This window comes from Pseudorasbora parva, chromosome 17, assembly GCF_024679245.1.
Source record: "Pseudorasbora parva isolate DD20220531a chromosome 17, ASM2467924v1, whole genome shotgun sequence".
In the NCBI taxonomy this organism is placed as follows: domain Eukaryota; kingdom Metazoa; phylum Chordata; class Actinopteri; order Cypriniformes; family Gobionidae; genus Pseudorasbora; species Pseudorasbora parva.
In genome coordinates, this window is record NC_090188.1 from 38,858,374 (window position 1) to 38,884,915 (window position 26,542).

Consider the following 26,542-nt stretch of genomic DNA (forward strand, 5'->3'; position numbering starts at 1 on the left):
TCTTTCTTTCTCAGATTCAGTCAACTGACAATTTAACCCTTAAACCACCCACCACCCTAATTGGTCCTCACTCAGAATTTGGTAGCATAACCCCCGAGCCTAGCCCTGCCATGGAAACCACTGTTAGCAAACACCCTGGCATTTCTCATCTAGACTTTCACAACACTTCAGTGACTGCTGAGGTCAGCTCAGGTCTGTTTTTAAACAGCTCATCCCAGAGAGAGGAGGTCCTTAGTCCTGCCAGCTCCATTGATTTTCTCTCATCCCCTGCTTCTTCTAAGGAGTCTATTCTCTCTGAGGGCTGGGACAAGGAGAGGAGCTGGTCAGCGCTTCACATGTTTTCACGGGATGGTTCTCCTGGCCCCTTTAGTGGCACAGTTTCCCCATGTTCCTCGATAAGATCAGGGGCCTTCACACCCACTGTGGTAAGAATCAAGCGGCTCTCTTTGGCTCCGGGCTCCAGTCTGCTGCAGATGTCTTCTGCTTGCGAAACACCTTGCTGTGACAGTCGGTCTACATCGCCCTGTCCTCTTTCACCCCGTGCCCGACACAGGACCCCTCCAACCCAACTCTCCCTTCTAACGGCCATCCTCAGAAAAGGCCGTCTACCTGTCCTGTCCTCTTCATCTCAAAGACCTTACACACCCTGCTGGCCCATCAGTCCAGTTAACATGTCCTCCTGTTTAGCATGCTCAGCTGCCTCTTCTGTTGCACCCATGAACGTGTCCAAAGCTAAGTCTTGTACCGCCATTGATACACCATTTACAAAGTCTTTCCAGATTTCAAAGCCACAACTTTGGAAGCCAGAGCTGGTTAAGGCACCTGATGAAACCCCACTTACGAAACCATCAGAGAGATTTGAATCATGCAGACATTTCACCAATAGTAGTAGCATTGCCTTACCTACAAATCACATCCCTTTGCCAAACTTACCTGAAGTCCAGGTTGCCAATGCTCAACTATCTAAATCTGGTGCCAAAAGAAATCATTTGCCGACAGTTCCTAGCTCTCTTTTGTGTAGCTCCTACTCCCGCACAAGGTCCTCATCTCCTAAATCAAGCTCTCTGTCATATTCCAGCAACGATAACCATAAGAATCTATCATTGTCAGAGGATCGCCCTGCATTTATGGATCCAAACAAGTCAGCCGAATCTTTAGCATCCTCAATACATAATGATAGGTCTGAGAAATATTCATTGTCTCTGAAATCATCTGAGCTCTCCAATGAACCATATCAAAAACTTATAGGAAGTTCATCTGACAATTTAGATTCCTCTGTACTACAACCTGCTCAAACTTCATGTAAATCTTCCTGCTCTCATACTCTGAAACACAATTTTGAATTGCAAAATAATTCCGTATCTCCGGATTTAAGCCACAAAGAGAATATCCAAAACGGTCGCAAAAATGATGCTGAAAGAGTACACCTATCATCCCCGGCTTTTAGGCTGTGTCCCTCTCCTAGACCCATGGGTGTCTCCCGTCTGCCCTCCACACCTCCAGCCTCTCCTGCTTGTCCTCCAGTTCACCCAAACTCCCGGTCCTCCACCCCAGATCACTGCACCCTCTCACCCTCCCCAGCAGTCCCAAGCCGTCAGCTTTCCCCCTCTCCCTCATATTCCTTCTGTTCATCACCCTCTCCATCCCTTTGGGGCAGCACACCAGACTGTGAAGATGGGGACTGTAAAAATAGAAAGGTACAATGCATGCCCTTTTGCTGTTACCTGCAAGCTACTTGCATGCTCTATCACTGAAAAATGGCAATCATTTAAGGAGTGACATGCCCCCCGCATCGCTGGGAAACATGATATGCATCACACTCATGCAAGAGCAGTAAACCTTTAGCGAAGGGCAAGTTTTGCATGTTTTGTGTACCATTGGTTCAAACAACACATGCATGATATACCACAGTAGATATGTTTGCTCATCTATCTATCGGGAGTACGATTTCACGTTTTAATCTCATAACGTGTAAAGAATGAGATATGGTGGTGTTTATAATGACCTTCAGTCATACTGGTTATTTTACATTCATTCATTAACTCCTGCATGCATTCTTTTCCCAACCAGGTTCCAATATGGAGAAAGAAACATATGGTTATTTAGCACTGATTACTTTTTCCATGCAAAACCAACAATATAATATGACCACCTACCCTTATTGCATAGTACAGCTGTAGATTATGAGTTTAAATCTGCTTTTGACTTTTTATGACGTCTCAATCATTCTTTCAGACACACAGGATCAAATCCACCTACAAGGCACTCGCTGCTATTCCTACAAATACTCTGCTGTTGGAACAGCAGGTGAGCGGGTTTATTTAATTACTCTAAATGACAGCTATTATTGAGTGTACAATTAATAAATGGATCTCATTCCATGTCAGTTAAAGCCATTATATCAGTGTTTTAAAGAGATTAAAGAGCATCCTTGGAAACTATGGAGGAGGTTGAAATTGAATCATTGATTTCTTGCATTGATGGACAGCAGAATGAAATTGTTCATAAGTGGCCAAAGCGAACCTTACCAGAAAAAGCAGAATGAGTCATTCACATTGCATACCTCATTAGACATTATAGGAGAGGTTAAATGTACAGAACAGGGTCCAAGCATAGTGGCATAATCAATATAAGATGGAAGGGGACTCACATCTTTGGGATTTAGTAGGCTCTACAGCCTCTTTCTAACCACTTGTTAAGGTCAAGAATATATTGCGTTATTAAAAGATTAAAGCTTCATCTATATGTCTTAATTCTTTTCCTGCTGAAGGCTATAGATGAAGAGGTCAACAAAAAAGAGACTTCGCTCAACCCTGGAGACAACTATTCTTGGGAGGATCCACATGCCGAGGTAGAATGAGACCCAAACACCTGAAATGGCGGGGTTTGATATAAACCATGCAGGGGCTGGTAGAGCTAGTAGAGATTTGGCTTTATATTATTGTACGTGTGAAGCAGCAAAGAAATATAAGAGGCTGGGATGTGCCCCAAAATAAACTATGCCCATATTTGACTTTTTAAAAAACCTTGACTGCAACTTTGCAATGATCTTTTACTTAGCTCTTTTTCCCACCATTGATGGACATTTCTGTCATTTATGAGACGAAGCTTCTCCGCTTTCTGTGTTTTCACTGTAATATGGTAGGGGACGCTATTATGCATCCTCTGAAAGAGTACACTAAAAATAGCAGTATTTTCTTTGCAATAACTGTAAATAGTAGTTAGATGCTACTTATAATTTTAAATAGTGGCAGATAATATATTTTTACCTCTGTGTTGCTATACATTAAATGGCATGCAATAATAACACAGTATAAATTACTATATTTCTTTAAATTATTAAATGCCCTTATTGGGACAATGAAGCCCTCCCTAAAGCTACCTCTAATAGATAAACACATTTTTATTAAACACATCAGACACTTTATTTCCACTTTTTGAATATTTTCTTAATTTTTATTGAAAATAAATATCTTTCTGATGTGATATGCAATATGAAAAGGGAGTATATTAAGTTTAGGAAAAGGTGGATTCGAGCTAGGGTCAATTTGCGTCAAAACTTTCTGCTAAACTATTGCTGCCGTTAATAATCCAGCATCTCCCATAGTTTTGTCAGACCCAATCAGGCATCATTGGGCGGAGTTAGTGTAAAGGGAGGGTCTCTTCTAATTGAGGGTGGAGAGTCTCTTCTTTTTTTTGTTATATTGCATGTTCAAATATTCAACAAAATATCCTGAGGGCCATGAAAATGTTGTGAAAATGGCAACTTTTTAAAAATGCTGGCGGGGAAATAGTTAAATGGAATAAGTAATAATATGAGATGAAGTACTATTAATTTAAATAAATTAATAATTGAATTGAATAAAAATTTTATACAAAAAAATAATTTTATAATTTTATATATATATATAAAATACGTTTTTATGTATCCTTCTCACATTTTTAATACTTTAGTCAGTTAATAAAAGTAATTTATGTAGTTGTATATTATGTATTTGAAACAATTAAAAGAGCCGTTTCATGTCTATCCTTGAATTGCTTAACTCGAGGTTGATATAGGATTTAGAAAGTAATTAGTAATAAGTAATTAAATTCTTTTTGGAGAGAGTAATTTGTACAGTAATCTAATTAAACTATTGAAGATGTAATTAGTAACTAGTAATTAATTACTTTTTTAAAGTAACTTACCCAACACTGATTATTTTTATTATTATTATTTTTATTTTTTTGGTGAAATGTCCAGGAAAAAGACCTAGAGTCTGATTGTATACCAGTACCGTGATGCAGTGTGACGTTGGGTTTTTGTTATGGTGCCCAGTTTTAGTTCCTGTGTGAAAAGTGAATGTCTGTGTGCAGATGTGCTCTCCTGCGCAGCTGCGTCAGCAGACCGCAGACCTATACGCAACCATTGACGAAGTCCTAGAAGACTCGATCCAAAAAGTGAGCTGCCACCATAACACACTCTGCTCAGAATAATATTCCATTTATCCACCAATTTGCATGCTTTGATCTTTTTTTCAGCGTCAATCAAACCATGTGAACAAAGCCACTGTGAAGTCTTTGGCAGCGGAGACTTCAAGGGTATGTAATTAAAGATCAACACTGGGAATTATCTCATCTTCATTTAAATTATCCACTATGGAAGGATGTTCAGTCAAATCATAAATTATACTGCTGGTCTAGGAATAAAATATCAAATCAGTGTATCTTAGTCTTCGTCCAAGAATAACATTTTAACTGAGCTATAGTAGAAAATCAAATAAAAAAGAAAATTGATTGTCATATCGTTTTTCATTAGAAGAGCTACAGTTTCCTGATTATTTTCAAAGAATATCTATGTTAGCAATATGAGATGAAGAATTCAATCAACAGTGATCAGTCTTAGCCGGGAACCTTTTATCCCCTGCTGTTCAAACTCAGCTTGCCATTTTGATTACATTCACTGTACTTGCTTTGAAAGTATGTGCCACTCTTTAACTACTAAATTCTTTATTAAATATATTTTTCTCTTTTATCCTGAATTTCTAAAGTCACCAACGTCGTCACCATCTCCAAAACTATTGGGACGAGAAACAAGATATGTGAGTATTTCCTCTGATCTCTGTACATATTTTATAATCAGGCTTCATAAATCTGACAAATATATATTTTTTGTCCATCATATTGAAATGCCATCTCAGAGCTCTCAAAAAATTGCTACTGTAAGATTTTGATAACACATATCCACAGATCTAATTACAATATCCAAAATATTTGTGTATGCCAGTGAATCCGAACACACAAGCCAATCAAGAACCCAGATTTCACACCTAGATTTAAGGTCCAAGAGAGTAACAAACTGTTTATCCTGCAGAAGTATGGAAAACTAATTGGATGCATAGTCTTTGATGTTGACAAGAAAAAGATATGGGAAAGATTTTCTCCTTCCAAATGTTGACAAGCCTATTCATTTTTGCATATAAACTATATTATTTAATTAACCATGCACAATTATATGGTTGTATTTTTAGATGCATTTTCCTTATGCAGAACAGAACAGAATAGAACAGAATATAACAGTCATCATATCAAATACTATTATAATAATTAAGACTGTATTGTGGAAGCACTTGATTCCAAACTATTTCATCCATGCCCTAAGTGTTCTTTAACTTAATCATGAATACAGTCAAACATAACATAATGTAGAATATACAGTTTCATATGCAGATGCATTTCATTACTCATGGTAATCATGGGTCTTTTTTTCTAGGCAAGCTCTCCTTTTCAACTCTCTGTGACTACTGAAAAAAAACTGGTAAGCATTTGTTTTTGTATGAAATGCAGTTATCATATTTATTTGTATTGAAAATGTTTACCTCAGTTTCTGCTACATTCAGTAGATATGTTTCCTTTTAGGGTACTTAATGCGGCAGAGAAACGTTCACACCCATCTTTAGAATTTTGTCTCTTAAATTGCGTTCAGCATCGCTGTGGAAAAGTAATTAGCTGGTGAAGCGGATTTACTTATTGTAGAGTTAGCGAAAGTTATCATGAGTATTGTAATGTTTAAAATGGATGTCATTACATGTGCCAGTAGACCGGTAACATTTTAGCGGTTCATAAATCCTATTCATAAATTCGCAAGATATTACTTTCATGCTGTGGAAATACAGAACACAACGAGCATGCCACCAAAAAGGGACAGGGCTACAGAATATCTATAATACATCATGAAGGCATTTATAGTGTACATTAAAATAGCTTTCCATAAATATTTGTAAAAAAAGTTAAAATGCATCATAATATTTATAAGTCCCTGATCCTGATTCCTGAGATCATACAATGGAAGGTTGTCAGGATGATGTTGTGTTTCATTCCTCTGTGTTTGTCTCATGTTCTGCAGTTCAGTTTAGTTTTAATTACCTCCTAGTTAGTCTTCTTACTATTTACATGCAGCTGTCTGTCATTAAGTTCCCTGTGTATTTATACTCCCTGTCTCATTCAGTTAATTGTCGGTTCTTGTCTTAATGTGAGTAGTTAATATTACTATATGCCTTCATCTATGTATTCTCTTTGTGTTCATTAAACAAGTTAACACTAGATCTTATTTAGAAGACTAAAAAGGGTAATGAATCAATAAGAACAGGTGGGGCCCAAACAGAAGACATGGCCCAGAAATGAACCAAACACCACATGTGCTACACAAGACAGACATGTGACATAACCCCCCTCCACACAAGGGACAAGAGGGGCAGACCAGGGCAGGATGGGAGGGACAGACCAGACGGAGACAGAAAATTCATGAGGCCAGGGTGGCCCACAAATTTCATGAGGCCAGGGCGGCCCATACAGTTCAGGAAGGCAAGTCCTCTCCGGACTCTGTGCTCGGGCCGGATCCCTTTCCAGACTCTGTGCACCAGAACTGGGACCACTGGACTCGGGACCACCGGAACTGTCACAGAGGGAGCCTTTGTCCTCATTCTTTGATCCCAGTGTTAAATTTCTCATGGTCAGTGGAGGGCTAGGGTCAAGATGGTCGACAAACTCCCAGAACCCTAAACTCCCCATCTTCTTCCACTCCTTCAGATTGAGGGGCATGTACAGACACAGGTTGAAAACCTCCCTGCTCTCTGTCTTACTCTGGGACAAATTATCCACCTCAATGAGAAAGACCTGATCAAACTCTCTCACATTAGCTCCCTGCTGACAAATGTAACAGGAATTTACAAATCTCAAGACTTGCAGATGGTTGAACGGTTCTATGGGTAAGACCATAGACTGTAAAAAAAATATTGACGTACTGACCGTGACGTCACCCATAGGATTCCGATAAGCCTTTCTGAAGCTTAAAGTATGGGCGAGCTGGGCGTTACCATCTTGTGAGCGAGTCATCGCGTGTCACTCCCGGATAACAGAAAATGGGCAAAAAGGCGGGATGTGCACAGAGCTGAGATGACGCAATGACTGTAGACGGCAGATAAATGGCTATCCACTTGTAACCACGCCCTTAATTATACAGAACTTAAAGGCTTTATATAACGTAAACAAATGAGTTATAAAAAAAATCACCCTCCTCACAGTTGTCATGAAGATCAAAATTAGCCTTAAAGGCCAAAACCACAATTTGTACCAGGCTGTAAACATGTTTTTTTTTGCTGTAAAGTTGGGCATTTTAACATGGGGCTCAATGAGATTCTGCTCCCTTCTGGAGCCTGCCTCTAGTGGCCAGTTAAGGAATTACAGTTTACATTACTTCCGTATTGGCTTCAAGAGAGATCGCAGGAGGTTGCCACTTGGGTAAGACGGAGAAAGAGGGCCATCCATAATCTGCTGAGTTCTCTTATGGTCGGATCGTTTTGTCACGATACAGTATGGAGAAAAGGGAGCGAGGGCTCAAATGCAGGAATGAAATTTATTTGCAAAATAATACAAATAAACACAATCACAAAACATTAGGGAAACAATACAATGATCCAACACAAGACTGCAAGGAGACTAAAAAGGGTACCAAATCAAGAGAGGAACAGGTGGGTCCAATCAAAAAATAATCAGATAATAAGAGTGGTGGGGTCCAGACAGAAGACAAGAGCACATGGCCCAGACATAAACCAAAACACTACATCTTGTTCATCTACACAAGACAAGCCAGACATGTGACAACACTCAGTCAGAGGCTGCTGTTGGAGGAGGATCACCATCCACGCATTGAGTTCATTGACTACTCCTTGTGAGTGTGCCAATCCTCCCTCCATCCTCGAGGACAATGACATCATTATCTCTGACTCCCCAGGACCATCAAAACCTCCAGCAGCCATCTCTCTGTCTGCTTCAGAGAAAACATTTTGCCCCAGCCTGGAGTGTCCCAGAAAAACAGAGAGACCTCCCGCAAACAGATCCATTGATGCCCACCACAAGACGAGGACCACAAGCTTAGGCTCCCTCCATTTCTGGAGTTATAGTCAGCCACAGAGTCACCTCACTCACTCAAGTTGACGACGTCACTTTGACCCTGTCACACTTGGCTATCATCCTTGTGGCTTCCCTAGGATCTCTACCTAGACATTTAGGACTCTGCCTTGGCTCCTCTCTCCACCTGTTCTAGCATGGCATTCCTCTCTGCTGTCTCCTCCTATCTCCTGTCCATCTCCAGCCTCTCCTCACCCTCCTCCTAAACCCCTCCCTTTCTTCACAGCTCGACTTTTACATTTGGAATGAGTAAGTGCTATTTGGGAGGGAGGAGTCCTTGTCAGGATTATGCTGTGTCCTGTGTGTTTCCTTTGCTTCAGTTCAGTTTAGTCTTAATTACCTCCTAGTTAGTCTCCTTGGTGACATACAGTTGTCTGCCATTAAGTGTATTTATTGTCTCTGTCTCATCTGTCGTATCTCGTCTTTATGTGAGTAGTAAAGGCTATGCTATTATATGCTTTTGTCTATGTATTCTCTTTGTGTTCATTTAACAAGTTAATAATTGCATAATTAATATGCGTCATTTCTGACATAAAGGCTGATCTAAATGGCAGAGAAAAGAAATGTTCTTCATGACAAAAAGTGTAAGAATAAAACAATTGTAGCAGGCTGTAAAAGTTCTGTGAAATACTTGATTCTGATTGGTCAATCACGAATTCCAGCATTATTTTATTCCCTGATAACAACCGCCAAATTTGAATAACACACCTCTCATCTGGGTACTACGAGTTATCTTCACCGGTACTACTTATATGCTTAACGTGTAACTCCGCCGGCGCTGTCGTCAACTGTCTGGTGCCATTGTGTGACTGAAACCACCATGGGTTACAACGAAGAAGACTTCAAGGAGTTTTATTCATGATTTACTCACCCTTGAGTCATCCAAGGTGTATATGACATTCTTCTTTCAGATGAATATAATATGAGTTGATATTTAAAAAATCCTGGCTAATCCAAGCTTTTTAATGACAGTAGATGTAGCTCTGTTTTTAAAGTCCATAAAAAATGCATCTGTCCATTGAATAATGTGCTTCACACAGCTCCAGGGAAGCCCTTTCTCCCGATCGCATTCAATATTCAATTTATGAGAAAGGTGTTTAAAGTGCCTCTGCAGTTCAGAAGGTATCTTGAATTGCGAGAAGGCACTTTCAATACTTTTTTCACAGAATGATCGGCCGGAGCTTTAAGTTCCCTTTCCGAGGGAACTCCCACTGCGTTGTAAGAATGACACTTATGGGGAATGCCCCCAGCATTACGCGTCTGAAGCATGAATGAAACTAAGGCCAATTCTGATTGGTGCTACGTCATGACGTAGTATGTGACAGCATACCCGTAAGTATAAAGGGACGCCATTTCACAACCTTGCTAGGTTTTCCGCGATGAAGCAGCGTTATGTTGTGTGTATGAATCTGAGACTGAGAGTATTTCTAGTTTAGTAAAATAAGAGTGAAAGATGACGAGTGAACAGTTTTAGAAGTGTGTGCACCCCTGCCCTTGTTACATCACAGGTGGGGACATGCACTCTATGTGTGTAAACTGTTTGGGAGTGCAGCATGCTCGGTTAGCTCTCGAGGGAGCTAGCTGTGAGCAATATGAAGCACTTCTCATCAGAGTGCTGTGCTCCCACCTGGCTGTGTTTGACAAGGCCGGCCAGGACCGCTCACTGCGGTTCGGGTCCCACGTCTGCCAAGGCGGCATGGTGGCTTAGATCGTAGGGATCGCAACGAGAACTGGCTGGTGAGAGATTGGGACTGCTGAGGCACTTTCCCAATCGTCATCAGTCAGTTCTGATGCCCTTCCTCCGCGTTCAGAAGCCCGCGATGTGGCTTCTTCTGCTCGGGAAGAGGGTCCGATGTTTGAGCTGTCTGCATCTGAGGATTTGAATGTGCTCAGCATTGAGGTGGTGACGTTGAGGATCACTCGTCACCTCACATGCCCGAGCAACAGTGTTAGATTACAGCAATATCTTGGGGGTGGAAGAGAATGTTAATGGCAGGATGCCGCGGGTGGAGGAGGCTTTGGCCTGTTATCTTTCTGGCGTCCTCCCTGAAAACCCTGGTGCTGCCCACCAAACCATGTAGAGATACATCGGCGATGGTGGGCAGGGCATATATGGCGGCAGGTCGGGCTGGTGCATGGCTGCATACCATGGCTCTATTACAGGCATACCAGGCCAACCTGTTAAAAGACTTGGATGAAGGTGAGGGACCTACACCTGAGGATGTGGCTGAGCTCCGCAGAGCAACATATTTGTCTCTCCATGTCATCAAGGGGACGGCCTGTGCTGTGGGCTGCTTCATGTCAGCTATGGTGGCCACGGAGAGACATCTGTGGTTAAATCTCGCCATCAGGGAGAAGGAAAAATCTTTCCTCCTTGATTCTCCTCTTTCGCCTTCCGGCCTGTTCGGCGACTCTGTTAATACGGTTATCGACAGGTTTCAGGAGGCGAAGAGGCAAGTCTAAAGGGGCTGGTCCTAAGACCGACTGTTCCAAGTCTAAAGGGGCTGGTCCTAAGACCGACCAGCCCCAGCTGTGATCGAGTGACGCTTCGGGCCAAATTGGTTACCAGTGTATGCACGCTACCTTGTCCGCCCCGATGGGTTTTGGGCAAGCAGCGATGCCATTCGCACACCGAAAATTGTCTACAACCTCTCCCTGTCGGGCAGCCGCTTCAGGGAGTCGAGAACGATATTCAAAAAACACCCAAGGCTAATTCCATTGGTAGATTTTTTCCGGCCGTGGCAACGCCTGTCGAATGGATCGCCATGGGTCCTGCATACTGTAGAAAAGGGGTACAGACTGCAGTTTGGCCACAGCCCACTGAGATTCAGTTGGTGGACTTGACTGCCAGTCGGGGTTCTACAGCCGATACTTTATAGTTCCCAAAAAGGATGGGGGTTTGCGTCCAATTTTAGATCTGAGGTATTTGAACTGGTCTCTGAGGAGGTTCAGGTTCAAGATGTTAACAACATTTCCCTCAGTCCTTCTCACAGGAAGTTCCTGAGGTTGACTTTCCAACAGCGTTACAATATTGGGTTCTTCCATTCAGCCTAGCGTTCTCCCCTCACACATTCACCAAGTGCATGGATGCAGCTCTGGCTCCACTGAGACTTCAAGGCATCTATGTACTGAACTATATACAACAACTGGCTTATTTTGGCCCAGTCACGAGAAAGGCCCAGTTTTCACCGGAAAACTGCTTCGACAGACTCACTGGTTGGGGCGCGGTCATGAATGGCCACTTTGCCCAGGGTCTGTGGTAGGACCATCATCCTTCATGGCATATAAATTGCCTGGCAATGTTGGCTGTGTTCAGGGCTCTGAGGAGCTTCATGTCAGATCTCAGGGGTTATCATGTTCTGGTGCGCTCCGACAACATGTCAGTGGTCGCGTACCTGAACCTTTGGGAGTGTCTGAGGTCTTGCCCTCTATGCAGATTGGCGCATCAGATCCTCCTATGGTCCCAGGTTAAACTATCGTCTATCAGAGCAATATACATCCCCTGGGACCAATATCAGGGAGTACACATCCTGTCCAGGCAGGGGCTGAGGCCTGGGGAATGGAGACTTCACCCAGAGGTGGTGAAGTCTATATGCGAGAGGTTCGGCCCAGTGGAAGTGGCTCTTTTTGCATCTCTTTTACTTACTTTACTTTATAACTTTATTGTCCTAAAAGGCAATTCTTGTGCAGATAGCAGCATAAGTACATGTTCGTATAGCTACACAGCATAATAACACACATGAAATAACACACATTTATAACAAATCATTAAGAAAAGTAATAGCACGTAAAAAGGAGTTTTTGTGTCTGTTAGATTTACACAGGGGGAGTTTAAATCTCCGACCCGATGAAAGCATTTGAAATTCAGTACATAATGGGTGGCTAACATCTGAATGGACTAACTGTGCCTTCCTAGTCTCCCTATAATCATAAATTTGTTTAATGGTCCTTATATCAGTCCCGATGATCTTAATACACATTTTAACAATACTATTCAACTTACTCCTATTCCTAACATTCAAATTACCATACCAGCAAATAATGGAGAAATTAAGACAGATTCAATAAAACTGGAGTAGAACATTCTCATAAAAGAAACATCCATATTAAAAGTTCGGAGTTTCCTCAAAAAATACATACGTTTAAGAGCTTTTCCTCTAATGCTATCAGTATTTGCTTCAAATTTTAACTTGTTGTCAATTATAGTCCCTAAATATTTGTACTCTTTCACCACATCTACCTGATGTCCCTCTATGAAAACAGGTGGCACAGATACAGATTTCTTCCTGCGGAAATCAATGTACATCTCTTTTGTTTTTGAAGGATTCATATTTAAAAAAGAGTCTTTGCACCATTGAATAAAGTGATCAACCACTGGACAATGATTTCCATCTGACTCGGTAAGGAGAGACACGATTACAGAATCATCTGCAAATTTAACAATGTGTTTTCCTTCAAAAGCACTCCGACAATGGTCAGTGTATAAAGAAAACAAAAGAGGAGATAAAACACAACCTTGAGGTGTACCAGTGGACGATGACAATGCATTAACACGCACTCTTTGAACTCTGTTTGTTAAAAAATCCACCAGCCAACACACAATGGCTGAGTCTAAATGAAAATGTTCGGTAAGTTTCTCAGCCAGAATGTGAGGCTGGACACAATTAAAGGCAGAGGAAAAATCAACAAACAGCAGACGTACATGATTCTTAGTGCCTTCCAAATGTGTTAAAATCATGTTTAATAAGGTACAAGTAGCATCTTCCACTCCTCTGCCTGATCTATAGGCAAACTGCATAGGATCCAAAGCTAAATGAGTCAAAGCTAAAATTTCCTACTTAACTAATTTTTCAAATGCTTTCATGACCAAGGAAGTTAGTGCAATGGGCCAATTGCAAGATTTCTTTTTTTCCGCAATTGGCACTACTATAGATGTTTTCCAGAGACAAGGGACTTTTGAAAGTAGCAAGGATTTATTAACAATAAATGAACAAATCCCTGAAAGCTGTTCAGCACACGTACTCAACAATCTGCCACTAATGTGATCAGGACTCTTCTTAATATTAACCTAAATGAAACATCTACATACATCAGCCTCACTATTTTGAAATTTGACAATATCTTCAGTCTCTGAATTTCCACAATACATTCCACATTCAGACAATACAGAGGTAAAATCATGATTATCAAAACAAGTATAAAGTGAATTAAAATTCTCTGCTAATTCATAATCGAGTGTCCCTTTCAAATTAATACTATTTGTCTTCTGTTTTGTTCCAATTATAGTCTTCACTCCATCCCAGGCTACATGAGATCTCCCATTAGTGAATATATTTTCTATTTTTTCCTTATACCACAGTTTTGCTAATTTAACTTCTTTTTTCACTAGTTTGTGGGCTTCTCTCTAATACTGTCACCTTGTTTGAAGTAACTATTCCTTACCACGACTGCATTCCTAACCTGTTTAGTGATCCAAGGCCTATTATTTGGAAATACTTTACACCTTTTTGTTTTGATTACCAAGTCTTCACAGAATATAATGTAATTTGTTACAGTCTCTGTAAAATCGTCTAAATCAGTACACACGTTTAAACAAATCCCAGTCTGTACAATCAAGGCACCCTCTCAGTTCTTGAATTGAGTCCTCCGACCATACAGGTACAACTCTTATCTCAGTCTTTACCCTTTTAAGAACAGGTTTTTTAGACATGGGCAAGATAGACAACATGATAATCGGAGAGGCCCAAAGGGGCTCTCAAAGACGACTTATATGCCCCTTTAATAGACCCATAGCAGAGATCCAGACATTTCCCACATCTGGTAGGAGAATCCACATACTGGTCAAAATGGCTGAGTGATTTCTCCATTTTACAATGGTTAAAGTCTCCCATCACGATGTTAGGTGCGTCAGGGGAGATACCCTGCAACCGATGCACCGTTTACCACATAAAATGTCAGATGCGTTATTCACATTAGCCCTTGGATGAATGTAAACAACAGTTAAAAATATTTGTGGAAACTCTTGTGGTAGATAAAATGGGCAAAGATATACTGACAAGAGTTCGATGTCAGGACTGCACACAGATTCTCTCACAATCACAGACTTGCACCAGCGTTGATTAACGTAGATACACACACCACCGCCCAGCGATTTTCCGGTTACAGCGTCATCCCTGTCCAACCCGCTGCGGGACACCAAAGCCATCTATTTCCATATCAGAGTCTAGATCGTGTTCTTTGAGCCAAGTCTCAGTAACTGAAATAACACAGGCATTCCTATAATCCGAGAGAAACCGAACGTTTGCTTGTAATTCATCCAGTTTGTTTCGAAGGGACTGGGCATTAGCTAGGATTATTGAAGGCAAAGGAATGCGATTTAGTCGCTGTTTACGCAATCTCTGCCACACTCTACCCTTTTTCCCCTGCTTCCTCACCTTCAGTGTAGAAGTCTCCTCTCTGCCCACACAAGAAAAATCAGTCCTTAAGATTTCTAAAGGCCAGTCATAGGTTTGATGATCCAGCGCGCCGAAATTAAAGGCACGATACTCCATGAGAAAGTCACGACTATAATGAAGCCGATCTCCATTTCCCCGTTGGCCTCGCACAAAGTGTCCAAGGAATAGCCCGACAAACAGATAGATCATAAACATACGGTATATCATGATGATTCAGTATAAACCATAAGTGATAAGGGCAGAGTAAAAGAAAAACTTTTTCAAACAAACAAAGACAGACAGTGTTGCTACCGACATGGACGTTGCTACTTCCGCTGGTCGCCACAGTGCAGCGCCCCCGTACAACAGAGACATCCCACTGTCTACTGTGGTTCTCTCTTACAGAGAGGTTCTCTGGTACAGACATAGCCAAGGCTGAGTCTGTATGCATTTGCCCCGATAGCTCTGTTCCCAGGAGTTCTGGAGAAGGTCCGCCAGGACAGGATCAGTCTACTCCTAGTAGCCCTGTACTGGCTGGCCTGAGTATGGTTCTCAGACATCATAGCACTGCTGGCAGGTCCTACATGGCAGATACCTTTGAGGAGGGACCTGCTGTCTCAGGCAGGGGGCACAATATTTCACCCCCAGCCAGAGCTGTGGAAGCTTTGGGTCTGGCCCCTGTACTTTGGGTTCAGTACTTAGAGGCTGGCCTGTCGGCAGGTGTAGTGGAGACCATACTCAGTTCCAGGGCTCCTTCCATGAGAAGGTTGTACGGCTTAAGGTGGAATGTATTTTCCACTTGGTGCAGGAAGTGTGAGGTAGACCAGTTAACTGCCCAGTGACTTCAGTGCTGGAGTTCCTCCAAAATCGCATCACTGCGGGACTACTTCCACACTTAAAGTGTACGTGGCTGCCATTATGGCTTTCCACGCTCCTGTAAGTGATGGGCCTCTGGAGAGGCACCCTTTAGTAATACGATTCCTCCGTAGTACTTGGAGAATGAGGCCTGCGACTCGCTCCAGAGTTTCAACTTGGGATCTGGCAGTGGTTCTCGAAGGACTGGCTAAGGACCCCTTCAAACAACTTGAGTCTGCGACAGATTGGGTTCTGTCGTTTAAGGTGATGCTGCTCCTTGCTATCACCTCGCTTAAAAGGGTGGGGGACCTTCAGGCCTTGGCTATAATGCCGACTTGCCAGGAGTTTGCCCCCGGCGGAGTTAAGGCCATCCTTAACATTGCCATCTAACGTGACATGGCCTACAGTCCTGCAGGCATTTCATCATGTGTCGTCTGAAGAGAGGAAACTTCATCTGCTCTACCCGGTCAGAGCACTGCAAATTTATCTGCGGAAGTCTTCGCAGTGGAGAAAGTCGGACCAGCTGTTTCCTAAGAGGGGACTGCCCACGTCCAAGCAGACGGTCAGTAACTGGATCGTCCAGGCGATTGCCTTGGCCTATCAGATGCGTGGTTTGCCTTCAACTTTGGCCTTGAGGGTGCATTTCACTAGGGGCATGGCCTCTTCTCGGGCCCTTCAAATGGGAGTCCCACTTCAGGAGATCTGTGAGGCAGCTGGCTGGGCTACCCTACACACTTTTATAAGGTTTTACAGTCTAAATCTTTCTGCGACACCAGGCGCTAGGCTCCTCTAGTCCTAAGTGTGCCTCAAAATGTCTTATAACCAGAGACATTTTAAATGTGGACAATTTTCTTACACAAACGCAGCAATTCACTTCAGAAGTCTTTAACCCCCAAAGCCGCGTGGAGCATGTTATTTCACGGACGGATGCATTTTTTTATGGACTTCAAAAACAGAGCTACAACTACTGTTAAAGCTTGGATTAGACAGAACTTTTAAATATAATTCCTATTTCATTCACCTGAAAGAAGAATGTCATACACACCTAGGATGACTTGAGGGTGAGTAAATCATGGGCTAATTTTAATTTATTGGTGAACTATCCCTTTCAGCATTAATTTCAACATATTCGGAAAAAAACTAAAACAAATCTTTTCAGCAATAGATAAAAGCTTAAAGCAGTTTGGAACTGTTTTTCTTTACGGAATCTTTGCTTAAGAGCTAATAAAATATTTAAATTCAAGGAAATATTTAGTGTCTAATTTATTTGAAACAAGTAGGCATGTAAGACCCTATCAGGGTTTATTCTGTGATAACAACCGGCTGGGTGTACATTATCCCTTACTTATAGTAATGTGTACTAACTTAAAACGTGTACAGTGGTGGTCAGAACCATTGGCACCCCTGGTAAATATTATCAAAGATGGCTGTAAAAATTATATCTGCATTGTTTGTCCTTTTGATCTATCATTAAAAAAATCACAAAAATCTAACCTTTCACTGAAGTAAAATAATGGAAAGTCAGGGGTAAATCAGATTATGACATACATGCACGTTTTTCTCCAAAACATGTTGGCCACAATTACTGGCACCTCTAGAATTTGTATGAGTAAAATATCTCTGTATATTCACATTACAATTTTTTTTTTTAGCAAACAAGAGTGACTAACATGAAATTGTCTAGCTATGATGTATTGTTTCACAGGAGTATAAATATAAGGAAATACAAAAGACCAATCTGCTTAATTATTCATCACAATGAGGAAAACCACATTATATTTTTCTGATGTGCAGCAAAAGATTGTTGTGCTTCACAAAAGAGAAAGTGGCAGTAGGAAAACAGCCAACACATTGACAATTCCTCACAGTGTCCACCATCAAGACAATAAATAAGCAATTCCAAATCACCTAAAGATGTCAAAAATCTGCCTGGAAGAGGACGTGTGTCTATATCGTCCTAATGCACAGCGAGGAAGAGAGCTGGAGTGGACAAAGACTCTCCAAAGATCACAGATGGAGAATTGCAGAGATTAGTTGAGTCTTGGGGCCAGAAAGGCTAAAAAAAATAAAAAAAAAATAAAACAACCCCTATATCACTATATGTTGTTTGGGATGGTTTCAAGAAAAATCGTCCTTGCTCATCCAGAAACAAACTCCAGCATATTAAGTTGTCAGACACGACTGGAAAGTCAAATGGGACCGGTTATATAAAAAGAAGCTTTTCGGCAGCAAATCCACCAGATGGGTTTGGTGCAAAAGGATAAAAAGCACCCAATGTCCACGGTTAAAAATACTGCTGGATCTTTAATGTTATGGGCCTATTTTTTTTTTTTTTTTTTTTTGCTGGTGGTCCCAGACAGATTGATGGAATCATGGATTCTAGCAAATACCAACAGATAAAAAACAACCTGATGGCCTCTGCTAGAAATCTAATAATTGGCCGTGGCTGGATCTTCCATCAGGACAATGATCCAAAACAAACATCAAAATCAACACAAAAATGTGTCACTGAGCACAAAATGAAGCTTCTACCATGATCATCCCAGAGAAGATGCATCAACATGGATCTGGGAATCTGAAGCAATGGTCTTTGAGCTCTTATTATAATGAGTTCTCCAAACTCACACATTATAGAAAAAGACTCAGAGCTGTTGTCTTTGAAAAAAGAGGTTAAAAAAGTTTTTAATAAAAGAGTGACAATAATTATGACCAATGTGTTTTGAAGAAAAACCTGCCACTTTTAATTATTTTACTTCACACTTTGTGGAAGGTTAGGTTTTTGCAATTTTTTTGAACGATATATCAATATGATAAACAATGCAGATTTATTTTTACAGCCATTTTTTATCAGATTTACCAAAGGTGCCAATAATTCAATCAATCAACTTTATTTATATAGCGCTTTTACAATGACGATTGTGTCAAAGCAGCTTCCCAGTGTTAAACAGGACAATATTGCAATTTTTTTTTATTTGGCTGTACAGTCGTTCTAGAAAAAACAGTGATGTTATCATCTTATTTTAATTTATCATATAGTGACAATGTTGGCAGATCAGTATTATAGTTTATAGAATTAAATAAGACCAAATTCATTAATTTTATTTGTATATTTAGTTGAATAACTTGGATCATAATTTTAGTGTCCCCAACTGAGCAAGCCAAGCCAAAGGCGACAATAATTCTGACCACCATTGTAAGAGCACAGTGCCTTCCAACACCAGATGAAGCCTGATGCATTATAAGGCTATTCTTAATACATTATAATGCATGCATAATGCATAATACAACCTTGTGTTTATTACACACAATGAACATCATTTTATCCACTAAAATTGTAATGGATGGTGGAACATATTATAATGTTGTTTATAAGGCATTAAAATACCCTTATAATGCATTATAAATACAGGCTTCATAGAAAGTGTTACTGAAATGTTTAGCTGATTTTGTGAATGACTGATTATATATATATATATATATATATATATATATATATATATATATATATATATATATATATATATATATATATATATATATATATATATATATAAAACCTTATAATATATATAATTACAGTATATACAACATATACAACCTCATAATATATAATTCTTGTTTATCTGTCTTAGACAAAGCCTGGAGTTATTAGACCAGTCACTGCAACATCCAGTGCTAGAGATGATAAACATGATGAAGAATTCCACCCAAATCCTTTCAAGAGCCCTCAAGAGAGCAAATCCAGCCGCTACCAATACAAGGTGTGTTTCTCTGAAGAGTCATGCGCACTGAACAAAAACTCCACATCAAACTAACAGCATGCCATCAACACGTGCAGAATGAATGCATGGAGGGGGGGGGGGGGGGGGAGATAGAGATAAAGAGGTAGAGCTTTAGAAAATAATATTAAATGCATGTGACATGGTCTAAAATAAATACGTCTAAAATATGTACACTATAGTAAAATCTATATATTTATGTTCATTTATCTTCTTACTGTCATTTGTAAATAGTAAATAATTTTTTTGTTTGTTTGTTTTACCTTAGATCCATGTTATGTTTTCTTTGTTAAAATGAAAGCTAATTTTGTTGCAGTTTTCTCTTCAATAGACAAAACTGAACTCTGCTGTTACTGCCATTTATTTGCAAACACTGTCTGGGCCCTACACTCTAAAAACTAATACTATGATTTACTCAATTTTTTTGGTGAAACATTTTTACACTAAAAAAATTGAGTAAATTTTAAAGCAGTGAAATCAATTAAAGACACCATAAGAACTGAGTAAATGTAAGTAAAAAATTTAAGTAGATCTGAGTAACTGCATTTGTTACATTAACAAATTCAATTGAGTAGAAAAAATTGGGTAAAAAGCATTTTTAAAACCAATATTTATGACTAATATGAACTGTTTTTATTTATGAGTATTACTAACTTGTATAGTATAACTTTAATTTCCTCTAAACCTTTGTAAAATAGTCCAGTCCACACAAACACACTTATACATGACATGGCCTTTATTGTCGACGAGTAACGTTACAGCATATATTAGGCTACTGTTTTGACATGTAAAGAATAACAGTTATTTTACAACATATAAACTCATGTAACAAACATTTTAGAAGTAAAAATTAAACATTTAAAAGTAATTCAAGTGAAATCAACCGGTCTGTTATCCCATTTCCACCATATCAGCGCTGTTTTTCGAGCCTGAGATGGACTAACGTTAACGTTAGCGGTCTGTGGGTGGACTTTGAACTTGAGACCGCTGTCCTGCGTTTCATTTGTAGCTGAAAGATGCTGCGAGGAGCCAGACTCCATAACCTGACAATAAACAAACAGTGCCCAGTTTTAATAAGATTTTATCATCCAAATTCATTATCTTTACGAATTAAAGTTGTGTATTTTGAGCAACACAACAGGCGTTTCAAAGACCAACGCCACACGTTAACTTAAGGTGACACACTGTCCCTGTATGTTGTTTTGAATTAAATAAAATGCCTTTTAGCACAGTAATGATTATATAGATTAAAAAAAATCATACAAACCTGAATTTCACAGAGGAAATGCCCCAATTCTGCGACGCTGAGAAGAAGAAACTGCTCTGGTGACTGAGGAGAATTCAAATATCCGCACTCACTCAACCGTCGAGCTGTCGTCACGTCAGAGGGTGGGGGAGGGGTGCATTGTTTTAATCCAGTAAACTTACTCAATTTCTTCAGTGTGTGTTAAATATTAATAATCTTGATTTTAATTAAGTAATATTTATGGTTCTTGAAACAGATCGGTTTAATTCTCCATTCTCAAATATTTTGAAATAAATTTCGCAAATGTATTAAGTATATTCAAAATAAAGAATTGGTTATTTGAATACTAAATTATTTTAGTGAAAAAAACTTAAATATAACTATAAATTTTAGACAAAATTAACTGTTGGATTTTTAGTCAATTATTTTGGTATGTTTAACTAAAACCATCAAGTAAATGATATTGAGAGATTTTATTAAGTTAATAAAGTTAATTATTACTGTGATATTTACTAAGCCACTGAATTATTTTTTAGAGTGTATCTTGCACTCAGCGCATTTGACTTTGTACACCGACGCATGTGTCATTCCTATTTTGCACCCACGCAAAGCGCGCTTTTCCCTCCACAAAAGCACGTCGCTAAACTAGTGAATGAACTTGCGCTCCCTGGGCAGTTCAGCGCAAAAAAGGAGGCGTGTTCCGGCGCAAACAATCCCTGGTGCTATTTTGCTGTTCCATTAAACAATTTAGCCACTGATCAGAAAAAAATTAGTCTAAAGTCAGTGGCGCGTTGCGCGTTGTTCATTATGCTATTTTATGGGCGCATGCTTGACCATAATGTATAGCGTGCACAACGCGCATACACTTTGCTCATGTAATCTACCCAGATGCAACAGTTATTTACAGCAAATCATAAATTGTTACACTAAAAAAATATTAACACATGAGATGACGGAAATCATTGTGGTGTGCCACGAAGATGTGAAAAAAAGATGTATATAAAAAGGACATCTAACAAATTGGTTTGTCCGTCAAGAACCAGGAAAAAAAATTGACTGAAAAACTGAAAAAACTGTTTAACCAACGCTATTTTGGGTGGGTTTCTCCCATCCCCATACAACGCAACTTCTCTGTCTTTCACTGCTCTTACAAGAACATCAGTCTCCTCGGCTGTGAACCGTTCCTGGCGTGCGCCTGGTAAATACGCCATAATAATAGCAATCCATAATAGGACTTGTGCACCTGCTTTTAAAGGGAATGTTGGATGACGCTCTAATTGGTTTATTCACGTTACACCCAAACCACACCTATGAATAATGAAGCTACTTCAGACCAACCCATTTTAGATTTGCGCCGGGCGCAAGAGCCATTTATCCTGCCGGGAAAATAGCAACAGCGCCGAGACCCGCCCACAAAGTTACTTGCGCTTCGCGCTTTGACACTTGCGTTTCAGATTGTTAAAATAGGGCCCCATGTGGTGCACGAAGCAACAGAGGTCGCGATCTGGCATGCTTTTATGGCATAGCTTTGGAACCGATGTGGCCAGAAGGGAAAGCCTAGTTTGGCATATAAATATGTATATTTATATAATGTTTTTTTAATGTCTAAATTAATTGTTTTTCAAAACAATTACTTTAGCAAATTGTGTACTGTTTTCTATGGAAGCTTATTGCATTCACTTGAGAAAAAAAAAAATCAATGTTTTTCTGAATTAATGACTTAATTATCTCAGAATTTTGAGATAATGTTTTCTTAATTTTTTTTTATATTTTGTTCTGTTTTTCTGAATTAATAAGATCCCTCAAAATCCTGCCAGGAGCTCTATTTTGGCTGGATTGCATGGATGGAAGTAAACATGTCCTGCCTTTCAAGTTTAATACGGTTTTATTTTTACTTTGGGTTTGAGACTTTGGGAAATACTGCTGTCTTTAAGTAATATAAATGGTATTGTTTTTAGTGTGTCAACTTTGCGCAGACACCTCAAGACAGCAGAAAAGAACATTCTGATCTGCTTGACATTGCTATTGCACTCCATGGGGATCCAGTATTTTCAACAATTGCCTGATTCTCTCTTGTGCCACCACGTAGGCAGCCTGAATGCATTTCAGATGCATCATGGTCATCTGAAATGCATTTTAACATCTTAACATGATCACATGGTAATGCGTATCAATAGTACGATTGTGAAATCTTGTGGAATGTATACGTTGTGAAATGTGTGGAATGTATACTGAGATAATGCATATGCTACACTGTTTTTTTGTGTGCATATGATACGCACTTGGGTAGGTTGGGGGGTTCGTATGTAAAATACGCCATAAAGTGTGTATCATAAGCACGCGAAAAACTGTGTACCATATGCATACCAAAACTCATTGTGCCATATAAGACAGCAGCATTTCCCAATGTCAAACCCAAAGTAAAATAAAACCGGATTAAACTTGAAAGGCGGGACATGTTTACTTCCATGCAATAGCAAGATTTTGAGGGATCTCATTAATTCAGAAAAACAGAACAAAATATATATATTTTTTTAGGAAAAAAATATCTCATAATTCTGAGATAATTAAGTCATTAATTCAGAAAAACAGAGCAAAAACTTTTTATTCATTAAAAATTAGCTCATAATTCTGAGATAATTAACTCGTTAATTTCGTTTTTCTTCTAAAGTGAATGCAACAAGCTTCCGTAGTTTTCTGATTAAAAAATGTGATAAAAAATGCAACATTTTTTTCCAATAAATATGTTGTCTTTAAAATATATTAAAAAATATTTAAAAGCAAATCTACAAATTAAAACAGTATAGTAAATAGAAAGTAAAATGCTAACAGTCATAGAAAAGCTTACCGTCAAAGAACCGCGTGACAGCACCGAACTTCCCCCGTACGTGATTTTAAAACGTAAGACGGTACCCAGATTTCTTCTACAATAAGATGTCCCTTCTACTGTTGATGAAATGTTGGTAGGCTACATGGTTTTCACTATAAGATGGATTATTCAGATGGGCCACATGTTATATTTATGGTATGCCAAGAAGTGTTTCATTTTAAATGTGATCGTTGGTAAAAATTTCACCAGTAATTAACATACTTTCAATAAAAGTCTTAAAATGTCCAGCCCTTCCATTATTTGTTTGTGTTTTATATCAAGACACAAGCTAATCAAAGGGTCAACATTCCATATGTACTTCAGAAGGAATTTAAAATGTGCCACTTGAAATGCTGCAACATTCCCTGCTGTGTTTGACCTATTTCCAGCGGGATTATGAAGTGCATGGATCACTAGATCCCAATGTCATGAGCAATTCCCAACATCAGGATATATATATAAATCTCTCAAGATAAGATCACACTGACAGACCAAACATATCGCCGTAGAATTCTCGGAGAGACCAAACACATCATCCATGTATCAAACTAATAATAAATACTGATTAAAAATACTAATAAAAAACCCTAGACACAAAACCTGGCATCCAGTTATTTAATCATATTTTTCAAACAAAAAACTATTTTCATCTGACATCCCATTCAAATGAGGTGACTTAATAATTGTGGTGGGTAATAGAGTACTAAAGTCAAGTTCTGTATCATAATAGAAATCAATCAGAAGGCTGGGGACTGTGCACTAATGAATGGAGGGACCCAAAAATGGATTGCATGTCTGTTCTGATAACGGTGTGGACGAATGTGGTGTTATATATAACACAGTCTGACACTGTCACTCTCAACTCATGTTTACTGGATAACAGGTGATCCAAGGGAAAAACACAAGAAATCAGCACAAATCTAATAGTGTGCAATCGCGCTGCAGTTGACTCTCTCAGAAATCAGAGCTTGGCAGCTAAATCAACTAAAACAGGCCTACTACATCATACACATTCTACTATTTGAAATGTTTATTTAAATTATTTAAGCCTTGTACGATTTGATACATAAATGAATAGAATCGGAAATCAAACAGCTGTGCTCTGTCTCTGTGCATCTCTTTGAAACCAAACCAGCTCTCTGTCAAAAGTAGCATACTAATCAACTAAGATACATATACAGCACATTTTCTGAGACGGAATATGTCTATTTCAATGTTTTAAATGTTGTGTGATATGATAGGCTACATATTTCTATGTCTCCCAGAGACGGCATTTATGGAAGTATCACTTACAAAAAAGAAGTACACTGTTTGATATTATACACTGTGATATGATATGATCAGGCAACATTATGACCAGGTGAAGTGAATAACGCTGATGATCTCTTCATCACGGCACCTGTTAGTGGGTGGGATATATTAGGCAGCAAGTGAACATTTTGTCCTCAAAGTTGATGCATTAGAAGCAGGAAAAATGGGCAAGCATAAGGATTTGAGCGGGTTTGACATGGGCCAAATCTTGTGCACTTCATCATGAAGCAGTGAGAACTGATGTTGCAGAGTCTTTCATTTATTCTCCTGCCGCGCTGCCTCCTGGTCGAATCGTTTATTTCTCTCTTGCAGCATTTTCATATGTGCCTAGAACATGTCCCGTAACTCCTCTAAAGTAACATTCTGTGAGTCACTAAATAATAGCCGTCATCCCATCGCCCTTTATGGCTTTCTTCGGTCCCATTTTGACCAATGAAGAAAAAAAAAGAGCTCACTGCATACCTCTACTGGCACATCCCACCGCAGCCACCATGCGATAGATGTGACTAGTAGAGGAAAAAAGAACATGAAGGCAGCAGACTAATGCAAATGCTTAAGGGTTTATTGACACAGAATAATGTTACAAAAGTAAAGCAAATGTGAACCTAACTGAGGTAAACCAAAATATAAGATGAACACAAACAAACAAAAGTACACAAAAAACGTAGCTCACTGTATTTGGCTAAATAAATCAATAAAGACATACATAACATACATACAGGATTCTAGAGACTACAGGATGCTTTGGTACATTTCTCAGATCAGAATTGAAATTCTCAAAACTACCTGTTCAATTCTCACATCATTGTGTCACTTGTGCACATCAAAAAGTAGTTTCTCATTTCTTCGAACAAGTTTCAAATGCTTTTGTCCATCCATGCCACTCATTATGTCCAATTCTCTGATGTTTCCTACATTATCAGTTGCTTATGTCATGTTGATCAATTTTATATTGGGTCTCTGTTGAATAGTCTCACCCCCACAACATTTAGGCACCAGCTCATAGCATAAGTCTTTACATGCAAAATGGTTGAACAAGTTATCATAATACATCAAGCATATTTCTATACTTTCTATATTTCCATTAGACTTTTTTTCTAAATCTGTCCTGAATTGGTAAATTGCTCCCAGGTGAATCTTGACTTTCTCTAATGAAGGTGCTTCTCATGAAACATCAACTAGCAGATAGCCGGAGCAACAGAATGTTACAATGTTTGACAATGGAAGGACAAGGAATTTGTGTCCCAACCGAAAGGATCGTCACGAGGTGTAGGAAGATTGTAATTACTTAATGTAATTTCTACAGCTCTGCATGTACAGTTTTTCCTATGTTCACATCTTTCTTTAGTGTGTGTGTGTGTGTGTGTGTGTGTGTGTGTGTGTGTGTGTGTGTGTGTGTGTGTGTGTGTGTGTGTGTGTGTGTGTGTGTGTGTGTGTGGCCTGGTAATCCCTACGTTATGGGGACAAAATGTCCCCACAAAGATGGCAATATCTGAAATCCTTGTCCTTGTGTGGACATTTTTAGGTCCCCTTGAGGAAAACATCTTATAAATCACACAGGATGAGTTTTTTTGAGAAAGTAAAAATGCAGAATGTTTCC

General features: G+C 39.4%; 1 protein-coding gene across 2 annotated transcripts in view; it reads left to right on the top strand.

The window, feature by feature from the left end:
* mlip (muscular LMNA-interacting protein) overlaps positions 1–26,542 on the top strand; it is a 74,774-nt gene that overhangs the window by 26,635 nt on the left and 21,597 nt on the right. For both annotated transcript variants that reach the window (XM_067422068.1, XM_067422067.1), the window contains exons 4-11: positions 15–1,697; positions 2,236–2,307; positions 2,771–2,851; positions 4,357–4,440; positions 4,522–4,581; positions 5,031–5,081; positions 5,753–5,797; positions 19,370–19,498. In XM_067422068.1, coding sequence (XP_067278169.1) covers positions 15–1,697; positions 2,236–2,307; positions 2,771–2,851; positions 4,357–4,440; positions 4,522–4,581; positions 5,031–5,081; positions 5,753–5,797; positions 19,370–19,498 — 2,205 coding nt within the window. The remainder of the gene's footprint in view (positions 1–14; positions 1,698–2,235; positions 2,308–2,770; positions 2,852–4,356; positions 4,441–4,521; positions 4,582–5,030; positions 5,082–5,752; positions 5,798–19,369; positions 19,499–26,542) is intronic.